We start from the raw sequence: 19693 nt of genomic DNA, 5'->3' as shown, positions 1-19693 counted from the left end.
GTTTTACCCACAGAGAATGAAAACAAAGGAGTTCAGAGTAGTTTATCCATTTGTGCAGAGCAGATCTATCCCAGCTGAGAACAGCACGTGGACCTTCTGAGTCTTAAGGAAGGATGTAAAACACGGCCTCTTCTGTAGAAGAAAAGCTTCAACCAATATATGGCTTTTTCCTTCAGATCTGTATTTACAGCAACCAGGATTTGCTGCACTTCCTGGACCTCAAAAAACATGTTTCTTATAGTTATGGGAAAATTGAAAACTACCTTTGTGAGCTCCTGGCTTTTTCCTGTTATATCAATATCAGTCATTCTTCTCCCTTGTTCCTCCTTTTCCTCCACAGTGTTTTTTTTATTCCCATGAAGATCTGTCTCAGCCACAAGTCCTGGCTGTGGGTGTAGAGACCATGTTGCAGAAGAGTCAGTCTCTCTGAAATGCAAGAGAGAGAGGACTTAGGAGGGAGTCACTTTCTGATGGCTGAGCATCTCGTGAGGAGGCTGCATGTGAGCAGAGCAGAGCTGCAATGAAGCCACATGTGCATAGGCAGTTATATCTCCAGATCAGGTAGGTGAGTAATTAAATTAATGACTCGTGGTGAGTAACTGTTGTCTGGCTGTACCCAGGCACCTGCCGGTGAATCAGAGCGATCTGAGCCCATCACCTGCTGCAGTGACAGCATCAGCATTTCCTGTGGTCAGCAGAGGGTCCCACGCAGCAGCCATGTCACAGAGGCTCAGTGAGCTGGGGCAATTCTCAGGCTGCAGCTGCTCTCTGCCAGCATTGTGTGTCCTCTCAGAAAACCAGCCTTTGTCTGTGCCTTTTGCCAGCAAGGCTAGTATGACAGTGCTAGCCACAGCCCCTACAGAGAAGACTCCAGCTCATGTGTCCCTAGACAAAAGCCTTCTCCTCCATATCTGCCCACCGAGTCTTTCAGCTGAAGGGTGCTTACCTGCCCTCCTGGCCTTGCTCTCTCGCTAGGCGCTTTGCTCTTTGTGCCTGGATCTCTTCACAGATGGCCGCATAGGATTTATCTGAAGGATGCTCGCCCATCACCCAGACCCACACTTCATTGTCAGCGCCGAGTTTCCATGTCACTGACTTCCTGTTGGCTGCAAAAGAAGCAGCACTTTGGCAAATGCTGTTGGCTGGGTAGCTCTTTGCAGGGGCTATGTTGCACTTGCTGTGCCCTATCAGCTGCTGCTGGTGACAGAGCCCCCCCAAAAGCAACTCTTCATGAAGAAAGCTCAACTAGGATGCAGCCCACACTTGGCAATTTTTTCATACTCCTTGAGCCAGGTCACTGAAGGAGGCATTTCTGAGACTGGGAGCAAAGGAGAAGAATCATTACTGTTTCTTTTCTTGCTTTTATTCCTGACCACTGTCCTCCCCAAACTGTGTGAGGGTGAGCCACCTACAAACAGAGCACGTGACGGAGACCTGGGAGAAGAGAGCTATCTTCCTAGTAGCTGGCATGCTGTGTAATCCTGGCAAGGGAACTTCAGATCTAAAATCTCAGTGGGAACTGCCCATCAGATCTAGTGCCTCAGGACAGATATTCAAATCCATGGTTATGTTAAAGACAGATTCTGAGGCACCATTTAGTGGGAAACTTAATGAGATGCATCTCCTGGAGGCAAATAAGCCCTGTCTTCCCAGCTAGGGCAGCTGAGCAATTTGGTCAAGGACAGAACGTCTGGGTCAGGAAGTAAAAACCATTGTGTACCTGGCCAAAACTACCCCATTGCAGGTGGATTTATTTATGTTTGAAAATAAGCCTATGCCATGTCCCTTGGAGAAGAAATTAATCTAATTAATTAATACATGACTTCCTATTTCTAGGAAGCAGTTGACTAGGCCAGATACATGCCAGAGGGTGAAGCAGCCAGGAGCCAGAGACTTACCTTTTCTTGGCAGTGGCTTCTTTGCTGAAATCTTTTCTGCAGCAGCTTCTCTTTCCTCCCACCGTCTGATCTGTTCCTGCCTCATCTTGAAGAAGAGGATCTGCTTCTGCTCCTCGCTGAGTTCTGCCAGCAGCTCCGGATCGATGTACATGTCTGATAATATCTGTTTCAGCATGGCTGCAGGTTTCACTTACGCACGTTCGTGGCGATAATCTTCAGGGATCAGATCCTCTTTCTGGCTCTGACAAGAAAGAGTGCCTGCCTGTCTGAGACTGAAGTAGGAATGCAGGCGTGCCAGAGCAATTATACTTCTGTCTCTTTCCTTTTTTTTTTTTTTTAGCTCAGACTTCCTGCACAGACCAAAAAAAGTAAATAAGTATCTTAAAACCTGCTGTTAAGATTCCTTGGAGTAAGAGGTGAGCTCAGCTCTCATGCAGCCCCTGCCTACTCTGCAGGGAGAGCTGGCCAGAAGAGGCGAGGCCTGGAGTGGGGAGGTTGTGTTGATACTCTGATAAACCCAGCTGATAGTATATCAAAGAGAGAGAGCGCTGCCTGTTAGTCATCAGAGGTGCGGCTTAGCTGTGCTCAAGCAAACATTCTTGCTGGGCAGGGAATCAATGAACCCATGACTAGATGGCTCCTCCTCCTTCCAAACAGGAAAACTTTGATGATTAAAAGCCCAGCCTGCCTCATTTTACCAAAGAAAGACAGGGAGGACTTTTAACTCTGCTTTTGAGGTGGGAGCAGGAATTTCTGAGTGCTCCCGTCCATCAAAGTCAGCCTTCCAGCAAGTCAAGGGAGCACAAGGAGTGCAGCTGGTTTGAAGAAAGGCAATTTGGCTAGCCGGTGTCCTAGACAGCTCCCACTATGACACATCTTGCTGATGCACCTGCCCACGTGGCGAGCCTGGCATGGGACATCCTAGTCTGACAGGATGAAGCTGATGGGGAGAAGAGGCATCCCTGTTCCTGCCTAGAATACTGACTCTTGTCCAGTGCATGCTGGCGAGGTACTAACACCCGCACAGCCTTGCTTTGTGCTCATGGATTTACATTTACAACAGAGATTTCACTGGAAAATTCAAAGCTCTCCTGTCACTTGGGAAGGTGACAAATGAGAAAATAGAAATTTGGACTAAAGACCATGAAAACAACTGTTTTCTTTATCTTATCTGGATAAACTCATGGGGAGCAGGAGATTGGTTGGCAGTGCTTTTGGTGACATAGGGAGGCTGACAGCCACATATTAAGTGCAACACCAGAGCAGGGTGCCTGACTGGCTGGAAGTGGCAGGGACTTTCTGGACAAACTCTTGGGAAATATTGCTATTGGACTACAAAGAAAATTAAAGCAGTGGGATTGTTCATGTCTGTCTGCACAAATCCTGGGAGTCTAAGGAACAAGCATGCTAGAATGTAGCACAGTAGGTGGGAGGCAGAGGCTTATGGAGGCAGTAATGTGGAAATACAAAGGGCACAGACATGGTAGGACCTGTGCTAGGGTGAAGTGGGACTACATATTAAATCAAGTTAATGGGGTCAAATCAATTAGCCATCTTACAGGAGAGAGACTGGACTCCTAGGAACCAAAATGTTGGAAGAAAAGTGCTGGGAGCATCTTCAGTTTCACAGTATGACTGCTTGGCTTCCGACAAATAAAACAACAAAGAAGGAGACAGTAGACAAATCAGCAAGCGCAATACCGAAGCTTCCCAAGGAGCACGCTCGGAGCACACAATTATTTAGATGAAATGGGACAGCACAACAGAAGCCGTCATGAAGTCACACTGTCAGAACAGTATCTGCTGCGTTGGTCAACCTTCCTCCATCCTGCACCCATGCTGGGACCAAGCAGTCTGTCCCAAGCATCCCCCTGAATATGGCTTGCCTTAAAATTGCCAGAGGCACAGCTGGCTGGAGCCCCACTCCAGGGAAGTCCCCATGCACTTTCAGCAGGAGGAGCTTGAAAGAAGCTTGGAGCAGGGAGAAAAGCTGTAGGTAGGGAGACAAATTGCTCCTCAAGGACCTCAAGGAAACAAGAGAGCAGATCGTGGTCCCAGAAATGCATTGTCTGCAGCAGAAGCCAGGAGCAAGAGTCCTGGGGAGCATGCAGTGACCAGGAGTTGGTGTTAAGTCTTCTCATTTCTATTTTGTTTCTCTGATTACCTAATACTTTCCCTATTAAAAATGTTAACTTCATTCTAGAAAAAAAACATGAAGCTGTTGTTCCAAAACTGGTATGGATTTGGTTTAAACAAATTGCTTTCTTGATTTAAAAAAAGGTTTTTAGGGGAGATGATCTGACTTGAGCAATGCTTTCTGTGTACCTCCCGATGGCAGAGATTTTTCAGCTCAGAAGCCAAAGGGTCTTGGGCTGTCCTCGAGCCATGGAGATGGCAAGTATAGAGAGGGAAGAGCTTGCTGGGACGTGACAAATGAGAATCCATCAGCAGAATGCATGCAGCATCATGTCCATGCTGCTGTATCTTCTCAGGAGTAGGAATGGCTTTGCTATGCCATTTATGTAGGAGAACATGATGTGCTGTGCCATATGCCATGGTGACAAAGTGGTCCCTCTTTCCATGCCTGGGGACACAGTGTGCTGACAAGATGAAAGGGTGCTCAGCAAACAAGTTTCACAGTACTGATGCAGTTTTGCAGAGCTGGATTTCCTCGTAACATTGGTTGTAAGAGATTTATAATGCTGTATCCCAAAGGTACCCTTTAAAGCACCAGCTATTTTAACACAGGGAAATGACATAAGCATCTCAAGAGGTTTGCGATATTTCTGTATTAGCAGTCACTTCTTTAAAGATCTAGGAGCTGGAAATCCTTGTAATCAGTCATATACTGTTCCCAAAGTCTGAATCAAAGCCATATTACTGACACCTGGCTGGAAGTGGTTTTGCAGATGCTATTGCAGCTGTAAGTAGTATATTTACAGCTCAAACTTCGTGAAGACAAAGACTGCAATAATGGCAGAGGGACCTCCAAGCAGGTAACTTGGAGGAAAACCCTAGTAGAGGTCCTGTTAAACTTTCTACTGTTTGCATTTTTTTAAAGGGAGTGGTAGGGGGGAGCTGGTTTTGTGGAGAAACAGAGATGGGAGTAGCCAAAAATAGCAAAACCTAAGTGGGGGGATGTGGGAAGCCAAACCAGGGCTTTGGGTCCCTGCCACTCATGTATAAGATACTCAGCCTGAAAGCCATAATGATAAACACAATTCAAAGGCTAAATGATCCTTCAAAATGTTGTCCTTCACACAACATTTAAATCTCCTACTGGAGAGCAGCCTCTGCTCTGTGCTCCTGTAAATCATCTACCATGAACAGGGGAAATAAGTCCATGAATACACGTGAAAGTGCCATAGCTTTGAGAAGAACTGGCACAAGCTCCTGCTCACGTGTGCAGCGGGTGACACTTTGGACACGACAGGCTCACAAGACACTCCCACCTGGCCATACTAGTCCTGGTCCTCACCATCAGTGCTACCAGCAGAGGGGAAGTTTCTCCAAGAAAACAACAGACAGACAGAAAATCACAGATATGATTTTCACCAAGAAATCAAACAGGACAGTGTAAATGTGCTCATTTTCAGGAAGACAGCTTATTCAACCTGCTGCACACATCTCCACTGTAAATGTGACAGTAGCCGTAAATTAAAAATAACCCAAGAAACCAAACAGTGATGAGGAAAGAGAATGCACGAAAGGCTGCTTCAGGGTACAGGCTGATGACCTAAGAGTATTTCTATTGTCATAAAGTAGTTTTCCCCTTAAAAGGCAGATAATACCACTTTGCTCATTAAATAGTGGAACTATATTATTTTGAGTCAAGAGCTTCTCCTTGGAGCTGCTTATTTGTTTATTGAGAGGTGGCTTCAGAGACACCACTGGGAATTCTTTTCCCTGATCAAGAGGCTGGACTGTGAGAATGCAACTGAATTTCCTTTCATTTGCCAGATTAAGCCTTGCAGCACTAGGAAGCTCAGGTTTTTCTGGATTTCTCCAGTTCCAGCCACTCCAATGCCATCAGCTCTCTGCCAGACTTCATGAAGGCATTTCTGATTTTTTTCAAAGTGAAGCAAGGCAGAATTGCAAAACCCACCTGAAACCAGTACAGCCAAAAGTAATCACCACCCCAGCCTTGCTCTGAGTACACAAGCCTTCATGGGTTAACTGTTACACATTGGTTCATAACATGCACTTCTGTCAGAAAACATTTATGTTAGCAGCTGCACCAGCAAGGTTAGTACCAAAATATCCTTCCGTGCTTTGGGTTTGGCTGTTCATTTGTTTGTTTTGTTCTTGTTTGTTTGGGGCTTTTTTCTTTTTTTAATCCTCATCCTGTTCTAAATAGGGGAGTGATTAATTCCTCTCTTTCTGTTTAATTTTGCTTCAGCCTACTGTTTTTGGGGTTTTTTTTTGGTTCTTTTTTTTTTTTATTATTATTTTTATTTTTATTTCAGACTGAAGGAAAACTTCTAGTTTGGGTATAAGAGAAGGAAAACACAACTGCATAAGCACAGCCCCCAAAAGACAGAACCAGACCTGTTTGTATCTTAGCATTATAGAATGGCTTGGGTTAGAAGGCACCTCAAAGATCATCTAGTTCCAACCCCACTGCCATGGACAGGGCCACTACACCAGGTTGCTCAAACTCAGTCAGTGTAAAAAATGAGATTTCTCTAACTACATGATTTTATTTACTGTTCTGCACAGAAAGAGGTGCTGGGTGGTAAGAGGCAGCACCCCGAGGCACAATCTTGAGCTATTAAGTCTTACTTAAGTCACTACTTGGCGTAAGTTGATATTGGCTCTTCCTTTCTCTACTTCAAATTAAAGCCATTGTGTCCTAAGAAATCATAGCCCATGCTCGGTGAGTGGTGGTCTTTTTGTAGGGGGAGATGCCTGAGCTGGGGTGTGGTTTTTAATATTATAAGGAGCAAAACGTCATCACTAGGGCAAGTTCTCACTATAGAACCAGTCAAAACCAGGGATTTTTTTTAGTTCATCATTACACATCCTGGATTAGAAGGGTGTTATCTTTCTGTGTTTTCCCCCTTCAAGAACTTAGGCCACGAACTTTCTCTCTTCCACATTCTTGTGATAACTGCTTCCATTGCTTAACCACTTTGTTCTTTACCTTGTTTGGAACTTCACTCCCATTATTCATCAAGTTGGTTAGAGGAAAGCTAATGTCTTTACAAAAAATTTGATGAGTGACAGTATTGGTATTAATGTCTTTGAAATGGGTCTTAATATCTGTACTAAGTTTGGGCAAGCAGGTTTGTTGCAGAGACCAGACAAGCTTAGCTCCTGAAACAAACAAGTGGGTCTGCACAAACCTGAACTTCTCAACTTTGGGGAAAAATAGTAGGTACAAGGGGGGAATATATGGTAGGTGGTTTGGGAAGGCTGTACCTTCTGAGTTCCTCAGCCAACGGGGAAAGGAAGAGGGCAACCTGCAGCTGGGAGTTGAGGATAGAAGCTGTGCCCTCTGAAACCTTGAGAGAGAAAACCCCACGGGCTTGTGTGCAGGCCTCTCTCCCTTTATTCAAATAAAGCTGCAGGACTCCTCTGTCTCCTGTATGGACATAAACTTCTGGCGCTTGTGGATTTTCCTGCCAGTGGGAACCAGTATTGGGGCACCTGTGGGAAATCCCACTAGAGGTTGAAGGTCCACTTGCATTGCTCCAAGAAGTTTAGTCCACCTTTAGACAATGTACAATTATGTCTGTTCATATTTAAGTTATGATAGTGATTGATTTGTGGCCCTGTCAAAAACCAAGATCATTTGAACAATCACAAGCAGTAACGAGCCAGAGCAGAAATGAACTGCAGCCACAGACCAACAAAACATGGAAACAAACTGGAGCTGCAAATAAGCTGAAGCCGGAAAGAAGCCAGGGAAGGTGAACCAAATTGTAGCCTAAAACATGCTGGAGGCACAAACAAATTCTGTGAGCTGAACCTGAGACAAACTAGGGACAGAAACAAATCACCTGAAGCTGCAAATGAGGTGAAGCAGAAACTAAAGAGAGCCCTCCCCGAGCTGGAGACGCAAACTAACTGGAGTCACAAAGCAGCCGCAGCCGCCAGCTCCCCGCCGCATCTCCGAAGGAAGGGCCCCTCAGCCTCCCGCGGCCCCGGGCGGCGGCGCCCCCTGGCGGCCGCGGCGGGGACTGTGCGCAGCGGCGGCGCCGCGCACCTGTCCCGCACCGGGCGCCGCCTGGCGGCCGCGGCGCCACACCGCAGTCCCGGCAGCGGCAGCGGGACCGCCCTGCCCGCACCCAGCGAGCTGCAGCTCTGGGCTGTGTGCTGCAGCAAGGCTGCATGAGGATACGGCTGGCCACCCACTCCTGGGAGACAGTTCCGGGAGGGACACTGTTAGGAACATGAATCCACGATGTCAGAGGTTTATGTCCAAAAGAGAGACAGAGGAGTAGTGTGACTTTATTTGAATAAACGGAGAGGCCATGGGAATTTCCATGGGTCTCCCACATTGCTGGGGGACTCAGCCCCCTTTTTATCCTAAGTTCCTGGCTGCATCACCCTCTTCCTCTTTCCCATTGGCTGAGGTACTTGGAAGGTACAGGCTTCCCAAATCGCCTACTCCATGGCCCCCTCTGATTCGCACCCCACTTTTGTTACATAAAAGAAAGAAGAAAAGTAAAGGTATTCACAATTCTATTAAGTCTTTGTTCTTTTTCTCTAGGTTCAGGAATTTAACATGGCCTTGGCTAAGCAACATTCCGTGTTGATTAGTAACATTTTCTAGAACTAATAGTTTCTTCTGTTACTTCCCTATCTGTAACTTCCTAGCTCTATCTACAAGCATATTCAGGTCTGTTTGTAAAGACACATTTGTCGTATTCCTTTCAGGCACCATGCCTGGGATGAATACCATAGCTGGAATAAGGACACTGTAGTTTGAATATGACTCCATAGCTGGGATATCACATTCCCGAACATGGCAGAAAGACCCTCACACCCTCCCACCCCCACCTTCAACCCATAGATTAACCAGCCACAGCCATAAAGAATTTGTCAAAAAACAGCCGAAGTCACTCGAGGCAGAAAACAAGTTTTCCGTGGCTGGAAAGGTGTCACGGAAGAGTCTCATGTCTCCACCCAGAAATGTCCCTCTCCATGGCCCCTCTGGACATAGGCCCTCCCATGTCCCCCGTGCCAGTCACACACTCCTCCGTATGCCCCACTCAAGACAAGCACCTGTCCATGCTGGCTCTGGTCATATCACCCTGAGCCACCTGAGGCCACGTTTACCCCCGTGTCCTCTCCCAGGCGTGTGCACGCCATCTCCCACGGAGACACCCCGGGGCGGGGGACACGGAGCAGAAGCAGGAGCAGGCACGGCCGCGGAGCGACTGCCAGGAGCGCCTCAAGGCGGGGCAGCGCCTCGGCCTAGGCCAGCCCCGCGCCCTTTCCCCGCCCACCGGCCTTACCCCGCCAATCAGCTCTCGCTGCCCCCGAGCCTTGGCCAATCGGGGCCGCTGCCTGCACGGCCGGGCGCCCCGCCCCCGCCGCCCACCGCGGGGCCGCTCCTTCCGAGCCGGGCCGCGCCCGGGCCGCGTCGCCGCCATGGTGCGGGCGTTCGTGCTGCTGGCGCCGGGCGGGCCCGCCGGCCCCGCCCCCTGCCGCGTGCTGTACGCGCGCACCTTCGGGACCCCCCCCGGCACCGCCCCCGGGGGCCCCCGGCAGCGCCTCCGCCGCAAGGAGCAGCTGCTGGTCGTGGCCAGGTACGCGCGGGACATCCGCCTCCGCGGGAATCTCCTTCCTGCGGATTCTGGGCTCGGTGGGACGCCCGGCACCGTGTGTGTGCCCTCCATCTCCTGAACCCTCTGGACCTGGGACACCTCATCCGTCTCCCTGGGATCCCCACAGCCGTGTTACACCCTTTGTTTGATGGGAGGGCTCTTGGCCTTTGCCTGACCCCAGGGCTGGGACACCTCTTGACCGTGGGACACCTTCCATTCCTGAGGAGAGCCTGTGGCAGCCCTCCTTTCGGGAGACAGGGCTCAGCGAGAACCCCAGGACCATGCCCCCCCCTCCCCCAACCCGACCCCGTTCATGGGATCCACCCTTTCTGGGGATCCTGGGACACTGTTCCCCCAACAGAGGGGTCACTGTCCCGGGATGAGGTGGGGGTCCTTAACACGAGGGTTCCCCTTTTCTCTTCCAGGCAAGTGGCCTCCCAGTGTCAACTGCTTCAGTCATCCTTGGGGCGCCCGTCCTCCCCACAACTCCCCCAGCTACCTGATGAGCCGATGTCACTCCAAGATGCTCCAGGGGGTCTTTTCCAGATGTCCCCTGGAGACCCATTCCCTGAGCGGGTGACAGTAGTCTGGTTATCAGTGCTGGCCCTCGCCTTCGCCTTGGTTTGTGAACCCCAAGAGAATCTATCGTTGGCTGAGATCACCCTGCGGCGCCTGGCTCCCCGCCTGCTCCTCTCCCTGCACCTCCTCGGCCCCGGCGCTGACGTCCTTCTCCGTCCTGATGCCGCTGATGGCCTTCTGGACCGTCTCCTGCCACATGGGCAGATGCTTTTTCTCAATGAACGTTTCCTCCAGGCAATGGACCGAGAGCTGGGTATCAAAGCGTCCCGCTGAGCTACAGGTGACATTCCTGCCTACCACCCCCAGATATTTTTGAGGGATAAGAAACAAGGGAGGGATCTGAGATGGTCACCAAGCCCCACTGGGATGGATGAGAAACATAGTTCAGGAATAAAGAGCAATGAGCCAGCTAAGAGCAGGGTTTTAATCCATTTATCCCCCAACACCATAATGGGAGAGCTAATAGCCATCCCCATAAATCCACCTGGAGCTGGGACAGTGCCAAGTTCCTGTGCCGTTTTCCTGCACTGCATTCCTGCACCACTCCACATGCACATGACAGCGAGTGGAGGCTGCACGTGGCCGTGAATGGATGCTAAAAGAGGGACCCTGGGTTGTGATTACCCCAGCTGGGCATCGTGGGGTAGGCAGGGTTCCCTGGCAGGGGAGACATGGCTCGGGGATGGAACCTTGCCAGGATACATGGGGCAAGCAGGGGTGTGCATCTGGCCATGGGGCACTGGGGTCTCTGTGTGGGGGATTAAATAAACAGGCAGTGGGGCAGGATGTAGCCATGTGCCTGGCACAGCAGGGTGGTTGTCCCTAGGTGGTGCTGCTTGGGGCTAGGGGACCTGTATGACACCCTGGGAGGTGGCAGGAGCTGGCACCCACCTACCCAGCTCTGCAGGGTGCAGTGGGGAGCAGGATCCTACCCTAGCAGTTTCTGGGTGCTGGGAAATCCAGGGAGCCAGGAGCTGGTGTGCACAGCTCTTACACCACTGTGCCGGGAACAGGCTGGGCACTGCCAGGCTGTACAGAGGGGCTGTCAGGGGGCCAGACCCCAAAGAGCTTTCCCTTGTAACTGCACCAGTAAAGCTGGAGCACTTGAGGAGGGGTGCTGGGCACTGGGCTTCAGCCATGGTGGGTCTCTGGCTGTGCCAGGGGATCTCACTGTGCACTGGAGCTGTGGGGGCATTGCAGCCCACTTTGGCATCCCACCCTTAAGGGGAAGGGAGCACCATCTTCACCTTCCCACATGTTAGCAGCTGTCACATACTGCACCCACAACTGGCATGAATACAACCAAGAGCCAAAGAGACGTTATCCTGGAGTGTTTCAATGGTGTTAGCAATTAACTGTTAATGAGAGTCAACTGGAACCTGAATGTATGGGCCATTATTGTGTCTGCACTGATAGGATTCCAGTTGCTGGATTTCAGTATCACCTGGTTTATGGCCAAAATCTTTTTGCAAATAAGCCACCTGAATTGGATCAAATGGGATAGTTATCGATGTGTGATTTTCCTCTGTCAGAACCCAGAATGTCCCTTGGACACTCTTGGATGTTCCGGGCCCAGGTCAGAAGCATTTGAGACCCTGGAATGCAGCCGCAGACCCCTGTGGCTTTGAACCTGATCCATGGATCAATTTACCAACCTTGCAGGAAGAACAAGAAATCACAAAAGTTTAGATATAGTAGTAGAAGTAGTCACAAAGTGAAAGGAAGAGTTTTTGAGTGCTGTACACTCAAAAACTGGGGGGTTTTAGGCCTTGTACAGAGGGGTCTGAGTTTTGTACATGGGGGTCAGAGGTTCTAAGATGGAGGGACTTGGGTGTGCCCTGTCCTCTTTCCTTCTTCTTCCTAACCTCCATGTTCTTGGTGATGTTGGCATTCACAGACTGGTTTAGAGTAGAAAGTCACTGTTCAATATAGGTGATGGGCATTGGGGGAAAACTGTAAACATCTAATACGTAATATAAGATATAAAAGAGGGCACCAGCCCCCTGGGCGGTGGAGTGTGCCCTTGCCTGACTGCTGAACGGACCGCAGCAGCTCAGGGAGAAATCTTTTAGATAACATGTAATAAACTACCTTGAGACCGGACAACAGAAGACTACTGAGTCTTTCTTTGGAGACACGGGTTGGAGGAGACACTTTACCACCTTCCCGGGCTCACTCCAACTGCGGGTGAGTTCCGAGATTCCTCTCCACCCTGAGGTCTACTAGATTACGGGGGAATTGAAGAAGATAAAGAATCATCTTTTCCCAATTCTCTGTTATGGGGATTGCCCTGTATGTTTCCATCCCATGTAAGTCTGCCAGACTTTTCCTGGAACTTTGATACCATGGCCACCATATATGGCACCATTTGGGTAGCAGTTTGCTGACCCTGTCCATCATCTGTATTTCAATTTTAAGTAAAGGTCATAATGTTATTTCCTCATCATCAGATGAAAATGTTGCATTGTGGGAACCCAGGGCAGGGGGAATATCACCCTGTCTGCCCTGGGGTGCTCTGACTCCCAGGAAAACACTGACTTTGACCTTCATTCATGGCAAAGGCCTCCAAAGCTTCAAAGTAAACTAGAGACCACAAAAGTGTGAAATAGATTGTAGGGATTGTAGAGAGTAGTTTAGTATGTCACATGGGTGAGAAATTTAGGTTTTAGGATTTTTAGCATATTGTAGATGGGTACAAGATGGAGGATACAGGGTGTTGTCTCAAGTTCCTTTCTTCTTCTTCCTTCTTGGGTTTGGGTGGTATCTTGTAATTGGGCAGAAAAATCTGCATTGCAGGTCTTTAGGGGTCAGTTATTGGGTTAGAAAGAGAAATAATCTAGGTGTCACTTCTTAATTGGGTAGTTTAGTTTTTTATTAGACTTAAAAGGCCTTGTAACAAGAGATTGTTAGCCATTTTTGTGCTGTTTTCGGGCATGCAAGGTCTGGGTGCAGACAGTGTACTGAAGTCTTGATAAGATAACAATAAAACAAGAACCTGAAGACCAAAAAAGTCCTGTGCGTCTGCTTTTCCTGACAACTGCTTCAGGAGGGTTTCCCCCTGTTAGTGGAGCCTTCAGGGAGTTGCCCAGCATGGGGCCCACAAACTCACATTGCATGTATTTTTTTGTCAGGGTAACAGACTCGTTTACTGTCTTCCAACTTCCTCATTGGATACAGAAGGTCAGAGTTGTGAGTCTGTATTTCTGCAAATGGTCCAGGTGCTCTATCCTCCACTGGTGCCTCCTTTCCCAGAGACCCCACCTGCCTGGGCCAGGCATCACTTGGCTTCTGCTTCTCCTTGATCTCCTCCTGGAGCAAGAGCAGCACCTGCTCCATCATGGTGGGCTCCTGTACTGCACAACCTTTGGATCAGATCATCCAGGATGGAGCAGATCAGCTTATTCATCCCTTTCCTACAAGAGGCATCAAAGGAGCACTCAGGAGGGCAGAGGGGGGAGCTACCCCTGCTTGCAGCACACTCAGCCAGGTCCATAGCTGTGCTCTGTAGCTGAGCCAGCTCTCATTAACCTTAATAGCTTGGGTGTGGCAGGAGGGTGGAGGTGCCAGGGTTCCTGGGCACCAGAGCACATGGACTCATGAGAGAGGTATGGCTGCCTGCAGTGGGGGCCCTGGGTGGCAGAGCTGTCTCTGTACCTCCACAACCCCGTGGCACTCATTAAAGGGGCTGTAGCTGGGGGAGAAGTGCAGGTGGGAGGAGAGGTGATGCTGGGCTCCATTCCCAACCCCTCATGGCTTGGGCTTAGTGCATAGCCAGCATCCACATTACCGAAGTATCCTACCAGGGATCAGGGCACGCTCCTGTGGCACTGGCAATACCCTCTGTCACATGTGATTTGTGCTGGACTTTGCCTAATGGGGCACTGCCCTGGGCACAGTCCTGGCACAGGATCCAGTACTTCCCCAGGCACAGTCCTGGCACAGGTGCCAGCCAGTTCAGAGGTTGTGGAGGCTGCCGGCAGAGAAGACAGACAGTGCTGTGTGGACCCACCGTCAGCCATGGAGCAGGAAGATGCAATCAGGCAGGATCTGGGAAGCCTCCATGGCATCCCCCTCTATAAGAGCTTCATCGAGGGCTGGCCACAGGTGAAGGCTTTCCAAGCCCGTTCAGATGACCTGCTCATCTCCACTTACCCCAAATCAGGTGAGTGGTCCTGGGGAAGGGTGCCGGGGACATGGGGTGACACCAGCCTTTGCAATGCTGTCCCTGTGCGGCAGGCACAACATGGCTGAGCGAGATCATGGACATGATCTACCACAATGGCGATGTGGAGAAGTGCCAACGGGATGCCATCTACAACCGTGTGCCCTTCCTGGAGTTGAAGGTCCCCAAGGGTCTGAATGGTGAGCTTCCCCAGCCCAGCTGCCTGGCTTGGGTGGAGAGGGAACAGAACCAGCATGGGGGTGAGGATGCTGGGGTTTAAATATCTAAGTCCCCTGTGCCACAGGTGTTGAGCAGCTGGAGAACACCCCATCCCCGCGGCTGGTAAAGACCCATCTCCCGGTCCAGCTCATCCCGACTTCTTTCTGGGAGAAGGACTGCAAGGTAACGTGGCAGGTGCTCCCTGTCTCCCTGTCTGGGTTGGTGGGCAGAAGGCACCAGTCTGTACCTCCCAAACACATCCTTGGCTCTCTCCAGATTATCTACATGGCCCGCAACCCCAAAGATGTTGTCGTCTCCTACTACTACTTCCACCAGATGGCCAAGATACACCATGACCCTGGCACAAAGGCCGAGTTCTTGGAGAACTTCATGGCCGGGAAAGGTGTGAGCTGAGCTACAGGATGGCCACCCTGCCATGCTGGTGGGAAGGATGTCCCCCACCACCCCTCTTTTCAGCTAATCCCTTGACCATATCCCACAGTGCCCTATGGATCCTGGTATGACCATGTGCGTGGATGGTGGGAGAAAAAGCAGGAGAAGAAGATACTCTACCTCTTCTATGAGGACATGAAGAAGGTGAGGGTGGGATGGAGGGGAAGGAGCCCTGGTTGCCCCCCAGCTTTTTTGACAGCCTGCTCATGTCAGTCACCCTGCAGGACCCACGGCAGGAGGTGCAGAAGATCTTGCAGTTCCTGGGCAAGGAGTTGGCAGAGGGAACAGTGGAGAGGATCCTGCACCACACCTCGTTTCAGGAGATGAAGAAGAACCCTGCTGCCAACTATGAGACCATGCTCCCCATCTTTATGGATCACAGCATCTCCCCCTTCCTCCGGAAAGGTGGGGGTTCAGAGGATTTGGGAGGGATGTCTCTAGATTTTATTTCAGCCCCCATCTGTGGCTGCAAATATGTCGTGTGTGAGGATTTACCCCAGTTATTTTCTTGCCTCCAGGGATCTCTGGAGACTGGAAGAACCACTTCACTGTGGCCCAGAATGAGCGCTTTGACCAGCACTACCAGGAGCTCATGGCAGGCTCTGACCTCCACTTCCAGATGGAAGTGTGAGTGGCTCATCTCCCTTCCCAGGAGGACTGTGCTTCTCCTTGCTCTCCCAGTGGGGAGGATGGATCCAGATGGAGATTCTTGCACTAATGCACTTTCCCCCTGCAATAAATTGTGATAAATGGAAGTTGAGTCATTGCCTGCAGGGAAAATGAAGGGGGGCTGAACCCCTGGAACTCTAGGCAGTGTCCGGGAACACCTTCATGGTCATCAGGAGAGAGGGTGGGCACACAGTGGATTTTTAGTTAGTGATGGTCAGGCATCACTAGAAGTGGGCACCTTCTGAGAAAACACCACTGGCCCTTGTCAGCTTGGGCTGCCCCAGCCTACCAAGGTGCCTGGAGGGAACAAAGATCGATGACCAGTGGAAAATCCCCAGAGCACCAGCAAATCCAGTGCTGCCACAGCCCTTGTGTGCACAGGAGCTTTCATGCCTCTGGGTTGTGCCAAGTTTCTTGACAGAGTGGGTGGTGGTCAGGCTCTCCTTGACCCAGCTGGCGCTTGGCAGCCCATAGTCTGTGGAACAAAGGTGAAGGGAAACAGCTCCCTGCTGGTATGTGGCCAGGCTCAGCAACATCACTGTCCTTGCTGGATAAAGAACACACCTTTCAACCTGAAACCTGGCTGCACCTTGCCCTTGCTCTGGGATGCCTGGAGCAAACCAGTCCCTGTCCCACCGGGGGCAAGGGTGTGTTTTGAAGCCCCAAGTTCCCCATTTAAGCCAAATTTCTGGCCGGTTCTTCAGTTTCCAAGATTGCAGCTTCTTGGCAAGACAGCCTCAAGGGGTTGTTCTATCCCGAAAGAGATGCAGCCCAGATCCAACTGCTGAAGAGCAGCAATGCTATGAGGAGACCTGCCTCACAGAAACAAATCCCTTGCACACATTCATTTAAATGCCATGATGCCATCCCATTGCTTCCCCAGCTCCTGGCTTTGCCTGCCCTGTTTGCACATGCAGCCAATTTTGCTGGCACGTGGACAGCGAAACACCTGAACACCTGCCATGGCATGCCTCATCTTAGCAGGAACTTGGCCCTGGAGACAAATCAGGGACGTTTTTCTCAAGGCTGTCAACCGCTGAGCTGCTGGCCCTGCCCAGCTGCCATCTCTCCTGCCCTTTCCACTCCCTCCTTGCTGAGGTAAGGAAGAACATTTCCCCACCATCAGCACCTTTAAACACTTTTCCCAGGAGCACTTGTGCTTTGCAACCCCGCAAACTTTGGACCCGTATTTGAGTGGAGTAGGGGTACGACCAAAGCCTGAACCCCACATCCCACTCGCAAGCCCCACGTCGGTGTGAGGAGCTGGGGACGTCCACGCAGGTGACTCTTGGACCAGGGCAGGGTGATGTTCAATGTCCTGGGATGTGGGTTGGGATTTCCTCCCTGTGTTTACTTCAGCGGGCGGAAGGGGAAGCTGTGATTTCCACCGTCCCGACGGACGCTGAGCACGGACAGCTCATCACAGGCATTTGGGGACCGTCCTCATCCCCGCTCGCCCCTTCCCTGCGCTCCTCCCACCGCAGCACCGGGACCAGGTCGCTCCTGTCCCAGCGGTCTCCCCCGCCTCCCTGCGCCTCCATCTTCCGTGCGGGGGAAGGAAATTAATAAATCCCGCCCTGTAAGCGGCGGGCCAAGCTTTGCCTCCTCCCTGCCAGAGCGCCCGGAAAAGAGGCAAGTAAGCGGGGGGCTTTGGCCACGATCGTTTCGGGGTGCCCTGGCCTCATAAGCGGGGGCCTGCGGGGGTGGGTGCGGGGTCTCCGTGTCCCCGCAAGCCCCCAGGAGATGGAAGCAAGCCTCTCTCCAAAAACCACAGCGTGGGGGTTTTGCCGCTGGCATGTCCAGCGTTTCTATCATGTGCCGTGGGTGGAAAGGCTTCCCAGAGAGAGAGTCCTGTGAGTTCTGCTCCTCGTTCCTGTCTCTGTCAAACCCTCACTCAAGCCCCCTGAAAGCAAGGCTTCCCCCGTGCTGCCATACGACAGGGAGATGGGGAGAAAAAGCAAAGAGAAAGCAGCCTGCAACTCCAGCCAGGAATACCCCTGAGAGTTTTTACACCCAGGAACAGCACTGCCAGCTTGGTATGGGCAGCTGCCCACTGCCTGTCTGATCTGAGACCCCGAGCTGGCCATGCCCTTCCACTCTCCCTGCACCACCATCTGGGCCCCAAGATGCCCACAGAAAACAGGTGCCACCTCCTGCAATGCCAGCAAGCAGGGCACGGTTTCCTTCCTATGGCCAGGACAGCTGGGTTCAGCAGGGATTTTGGGGCCCCTAGGGAAGGATATGGCCCCATTATGCTCCTTGCTGCCAGCCAGCCCTGCCACATGTCCCCGTCCCCAACAGGATGGCCGATTCGGACACCTACCTGCGGCAGCCCTGGCGCACCGTGCATGGCATCCCCATGGTCAACGCCTTCGCCCTCAACTGGGAACGGGTTGACAGTTTCCAGACCCGCCCTGAGGACATCGTGGTGGTCACCTACCCCAAATCTGGTGAGCATCCCCAGGCACCAAAGAAGGGCCATGCTCAGGAAGGGAGCCCATGCTGCAGGTGCCTGGGCTGGGACCAGGGGTGTGCCAAAAGGCAACACTGGTAGATGGTGACCCTCTGGTGCCTGAGATGGGTCTGCAGTGGGAATCAGCTGGACAACCGACCTCTCCCCACCAGGCACCACCTGGGTCAGTGAGATCGTGGACATGGTCCTGAAAGGCGGAGACCCAGAAAAATGCAAGCAGGATGATATTGTGAACCGGGTACCCATGATGGAGTGTGCTGCCCCTGGGAAGTTACCAGCAGGTAGTGGGGGGGAGAGGGTGGTGGGCAGCAGTGGGTGCTTGATGGGGACAGGTTTGGTTTTTTATGGGAGGGCATCACAGTGGGATCACTTCTGGGGGAAATCCTTACAGGCACAGAGCAGCTGGAGGCCATGCCATCCCCTCGAATCATCAAGACCCACATCCCAGCTCACATCTTGCCCAAATCCTTCTGGGAAAACCGCTGCAAGGTAACAGGCTGGAATGAACATACATAGAGGGATCCACCAGACATAAGAGAGCTCCCTGCCCCGCTGGGACCTTGCAAGTCCCGACATGCCACCAAGCTTTCTGCAGATGATCTATGTGGGGCGCAACGCCAAGGACGTGGCTGTCTCCTACTACCACTTTGATTTGATGAACAAGTTCCATCCACACCCTGGGACATGGGCCCAGTATCTGGAGGAGTTCATGGCTGGCAGAGGTAGGACAGAGCATCCCTGGGTGCATGCAGAGGACCCTGCAAGGGACTGTCACCTACTGGCTGCTCTCCCCATGCAGTGGCATATGGTTCCTGGTACAACCACGTCAAGGGCTACTGGGAGCGCAGGAAGGATCACCCCATTCTCTACCTCTTCTATGAGGACTTGAAGGAGGTGATGGGGCAGGGTGGGTGGTGGCGTGGGGTCTGGGCATGGCAGGAGGGGTGAGCGTTGGGCTGTGTTGCACAGGACCTCCGCCGGGAGATTGCCAAGGTGGCCCAGTTCCTGGGCCAGAAGCTGTCGGAGGTGGCGCTGGACACCATCACCCGACACACGTCCTTTGAGGCCATGCGGGACAACCCTGCAACCAACTACACCAAGGTGCCCTCTGACCTCATGGACCACAGTGTGTCGCCCTTCATGCGCAAAGGTGAGCGGCTGCGGGGGGCCTGGCGCACTGTGTGTCCCGACCCCTGCTGAGCCCCATCTCGCCCGGCCACAGGTACCACCGGAGACTGGAAGAACCACTTCACCGTGGCCCAAAATGAGCGCTTTGACCAGGACTATGCGCAGAAGATGTCAGGCACCGACCTGTGCTTCCGCAGTCAGATCTGAGGGGACACCGCCGGATGCCCCCCAAATCTGCCCTGTGCTGTGATGGCACTGCTGCCATTCCTTCCTCTCCCCTGGAACTGCTGGAGAGAAATAAAATGTGCTCCCTGACACTGCCATGGGGTGCTCACTG

The 19693-nt window shown here is 51.7% G+C and overlaps 4 protein-coding genes across 9 annotated transcripts in view; 3 read left to right on the top strand and 1 right to left on the bottom strand.

Annotated features, from left to right (window-relative positions):
• The window catches only part of SH2D4A (SH2 domain containing 4A), a 50082-nt gene extending 46547 nt beyond the window's left edge, over positions 1 to 3535 (bottom strand). The window contains exons 1-3 of one of the 5 annotated variants that reach the window (XR_010998121.1): positions 1899 to 3531; positions 947 to 1106; positions 264 to 426 (exon numbers count right to left, since the gene is read on the bottom strand). Coding sequence is in view for 4 of the 5 variants with exons in the window: in XM_068187389.1 (XP_068043490.1) it covers positions 264 to 426; positions 947 to 1106; positions 1899 to 2073 (498 nt within the window). In the remaining variant the exon portion in view is untranslated. Of the gene's footprint in view, positions 1 to 263; positions 427 to 946; positions 1107 to 1898 lie in introns of all 5 variants that reach the window. The other 4 variants (XM_068187389.1, XM_068187390.1, XM_068187392.1 and 1 more) reach the window with 4 other exon arrangements.
• A 5947-nt stretch (positions 3536 to 9482) lies between these two features.
• On the top strand, positions 9483 to 12698 carry AP5S1 (adaptor related protein complex 5 subunit sigma 1). Its single transcript, XM_068187369.1, has 3 exons — positions 9483 to 9655; positions 10099 to 11764; positions 12445 to 12698. The coding sequence occupies exons 1-2, from the start codon at positions 9498 to 9500 to the stop codon at positions 10523 to 10525; spliced, it is 585 nt and encodes a 194-aa protein (XP_068043470.1). The 5' UTR covers positions 9483 to 9497; the 3' UTR covers positions 10526 to 11764; positions 12445 to 12698.
• Positions 12699 to 14096: 1398 nt separating this feature from the next.
• Positions 14097 to 15841, top strand: LOC137472332 (sulfotransferase 1 family member D1-like). The gene is made up of 7 exons (XM_068187364.1): positions 14097 to 14414; positions 14489 to 14614; positions 14719 to 14816; positions 14910 to 15036; positions 15136 to 15230; positions 15311 to 15491; positions 15605 to 15841. Exons 1-7 carry the CDS (start codon positions 14126 to 14128, stop codon positions 15715 to 15717), a joined length of 1029 nt encoding a protein of 342 aa, XP_068043465.1. The 5' UTR covers positions 14097 to 14125; the 3' UTR covers positions 15718 to 15841.
• A 1063-nt stretch (positions 15842 to 16904) lies between these two features.
• On the top strand, positions 16905 to 19679 carry LOC137472334 (sulfotransferase 1B1-like). Of its 2 annotated transcripts, none has more exons than XM_068187366.1 (8): positions 16905 to 17036; positions 18057 to 18205; positions 18381 to 18509; positions 18620 to 18717; positions 18824 to 18950; positions 19028 to 19122; positions 19198 to 19378; positions 19451 to 19679. In XM_068187366.1, the coding sequence occupies exons 2-8, from the start codon at positions 18058 to 18060 to the stop codon at positions 19561 to 19563; spliced, it is 891 nt and encodes a 296-aa protein (XP_068043467.1). In that variant the 5' UTR covers positions 16905 to 17036; position 18057; the 3' UTR covers positions 19564 to 19679. The 2 variants fall into 2 exon arrangements, with proteins under 2 accessions (XP_068043467.1, XP_068043468.1); XM_068187367.1 differs by lacking the exon at positions 16905 to 17036 and adding an exon at positions 17148 to 17387.
• Positions 19680 to 19693: the final 14 nt, after the last annotated feature.

The sequence above is a fragment of the Anomalospiza imberbis genome, chromosome 4 (assembly GCF_031753505.1).
Source record: "Anomalospiza imberbis isolate Cuckoo-Finch-1a 21T00152 chromosome 4, ASM3175350v1, whole genome shotgun sequence".
In the NCBI taxonomy this organism is placed as follows: domain Eukaryota; kingdom Metazoa; phylum Chordata; class Aves; order Passeriformes; family Viduidae; genus Anomalospiza; species Anomalospiza imberbis.
This window is presented reverse-complemented; position numbering and strand designations above follow the sequence as displayed.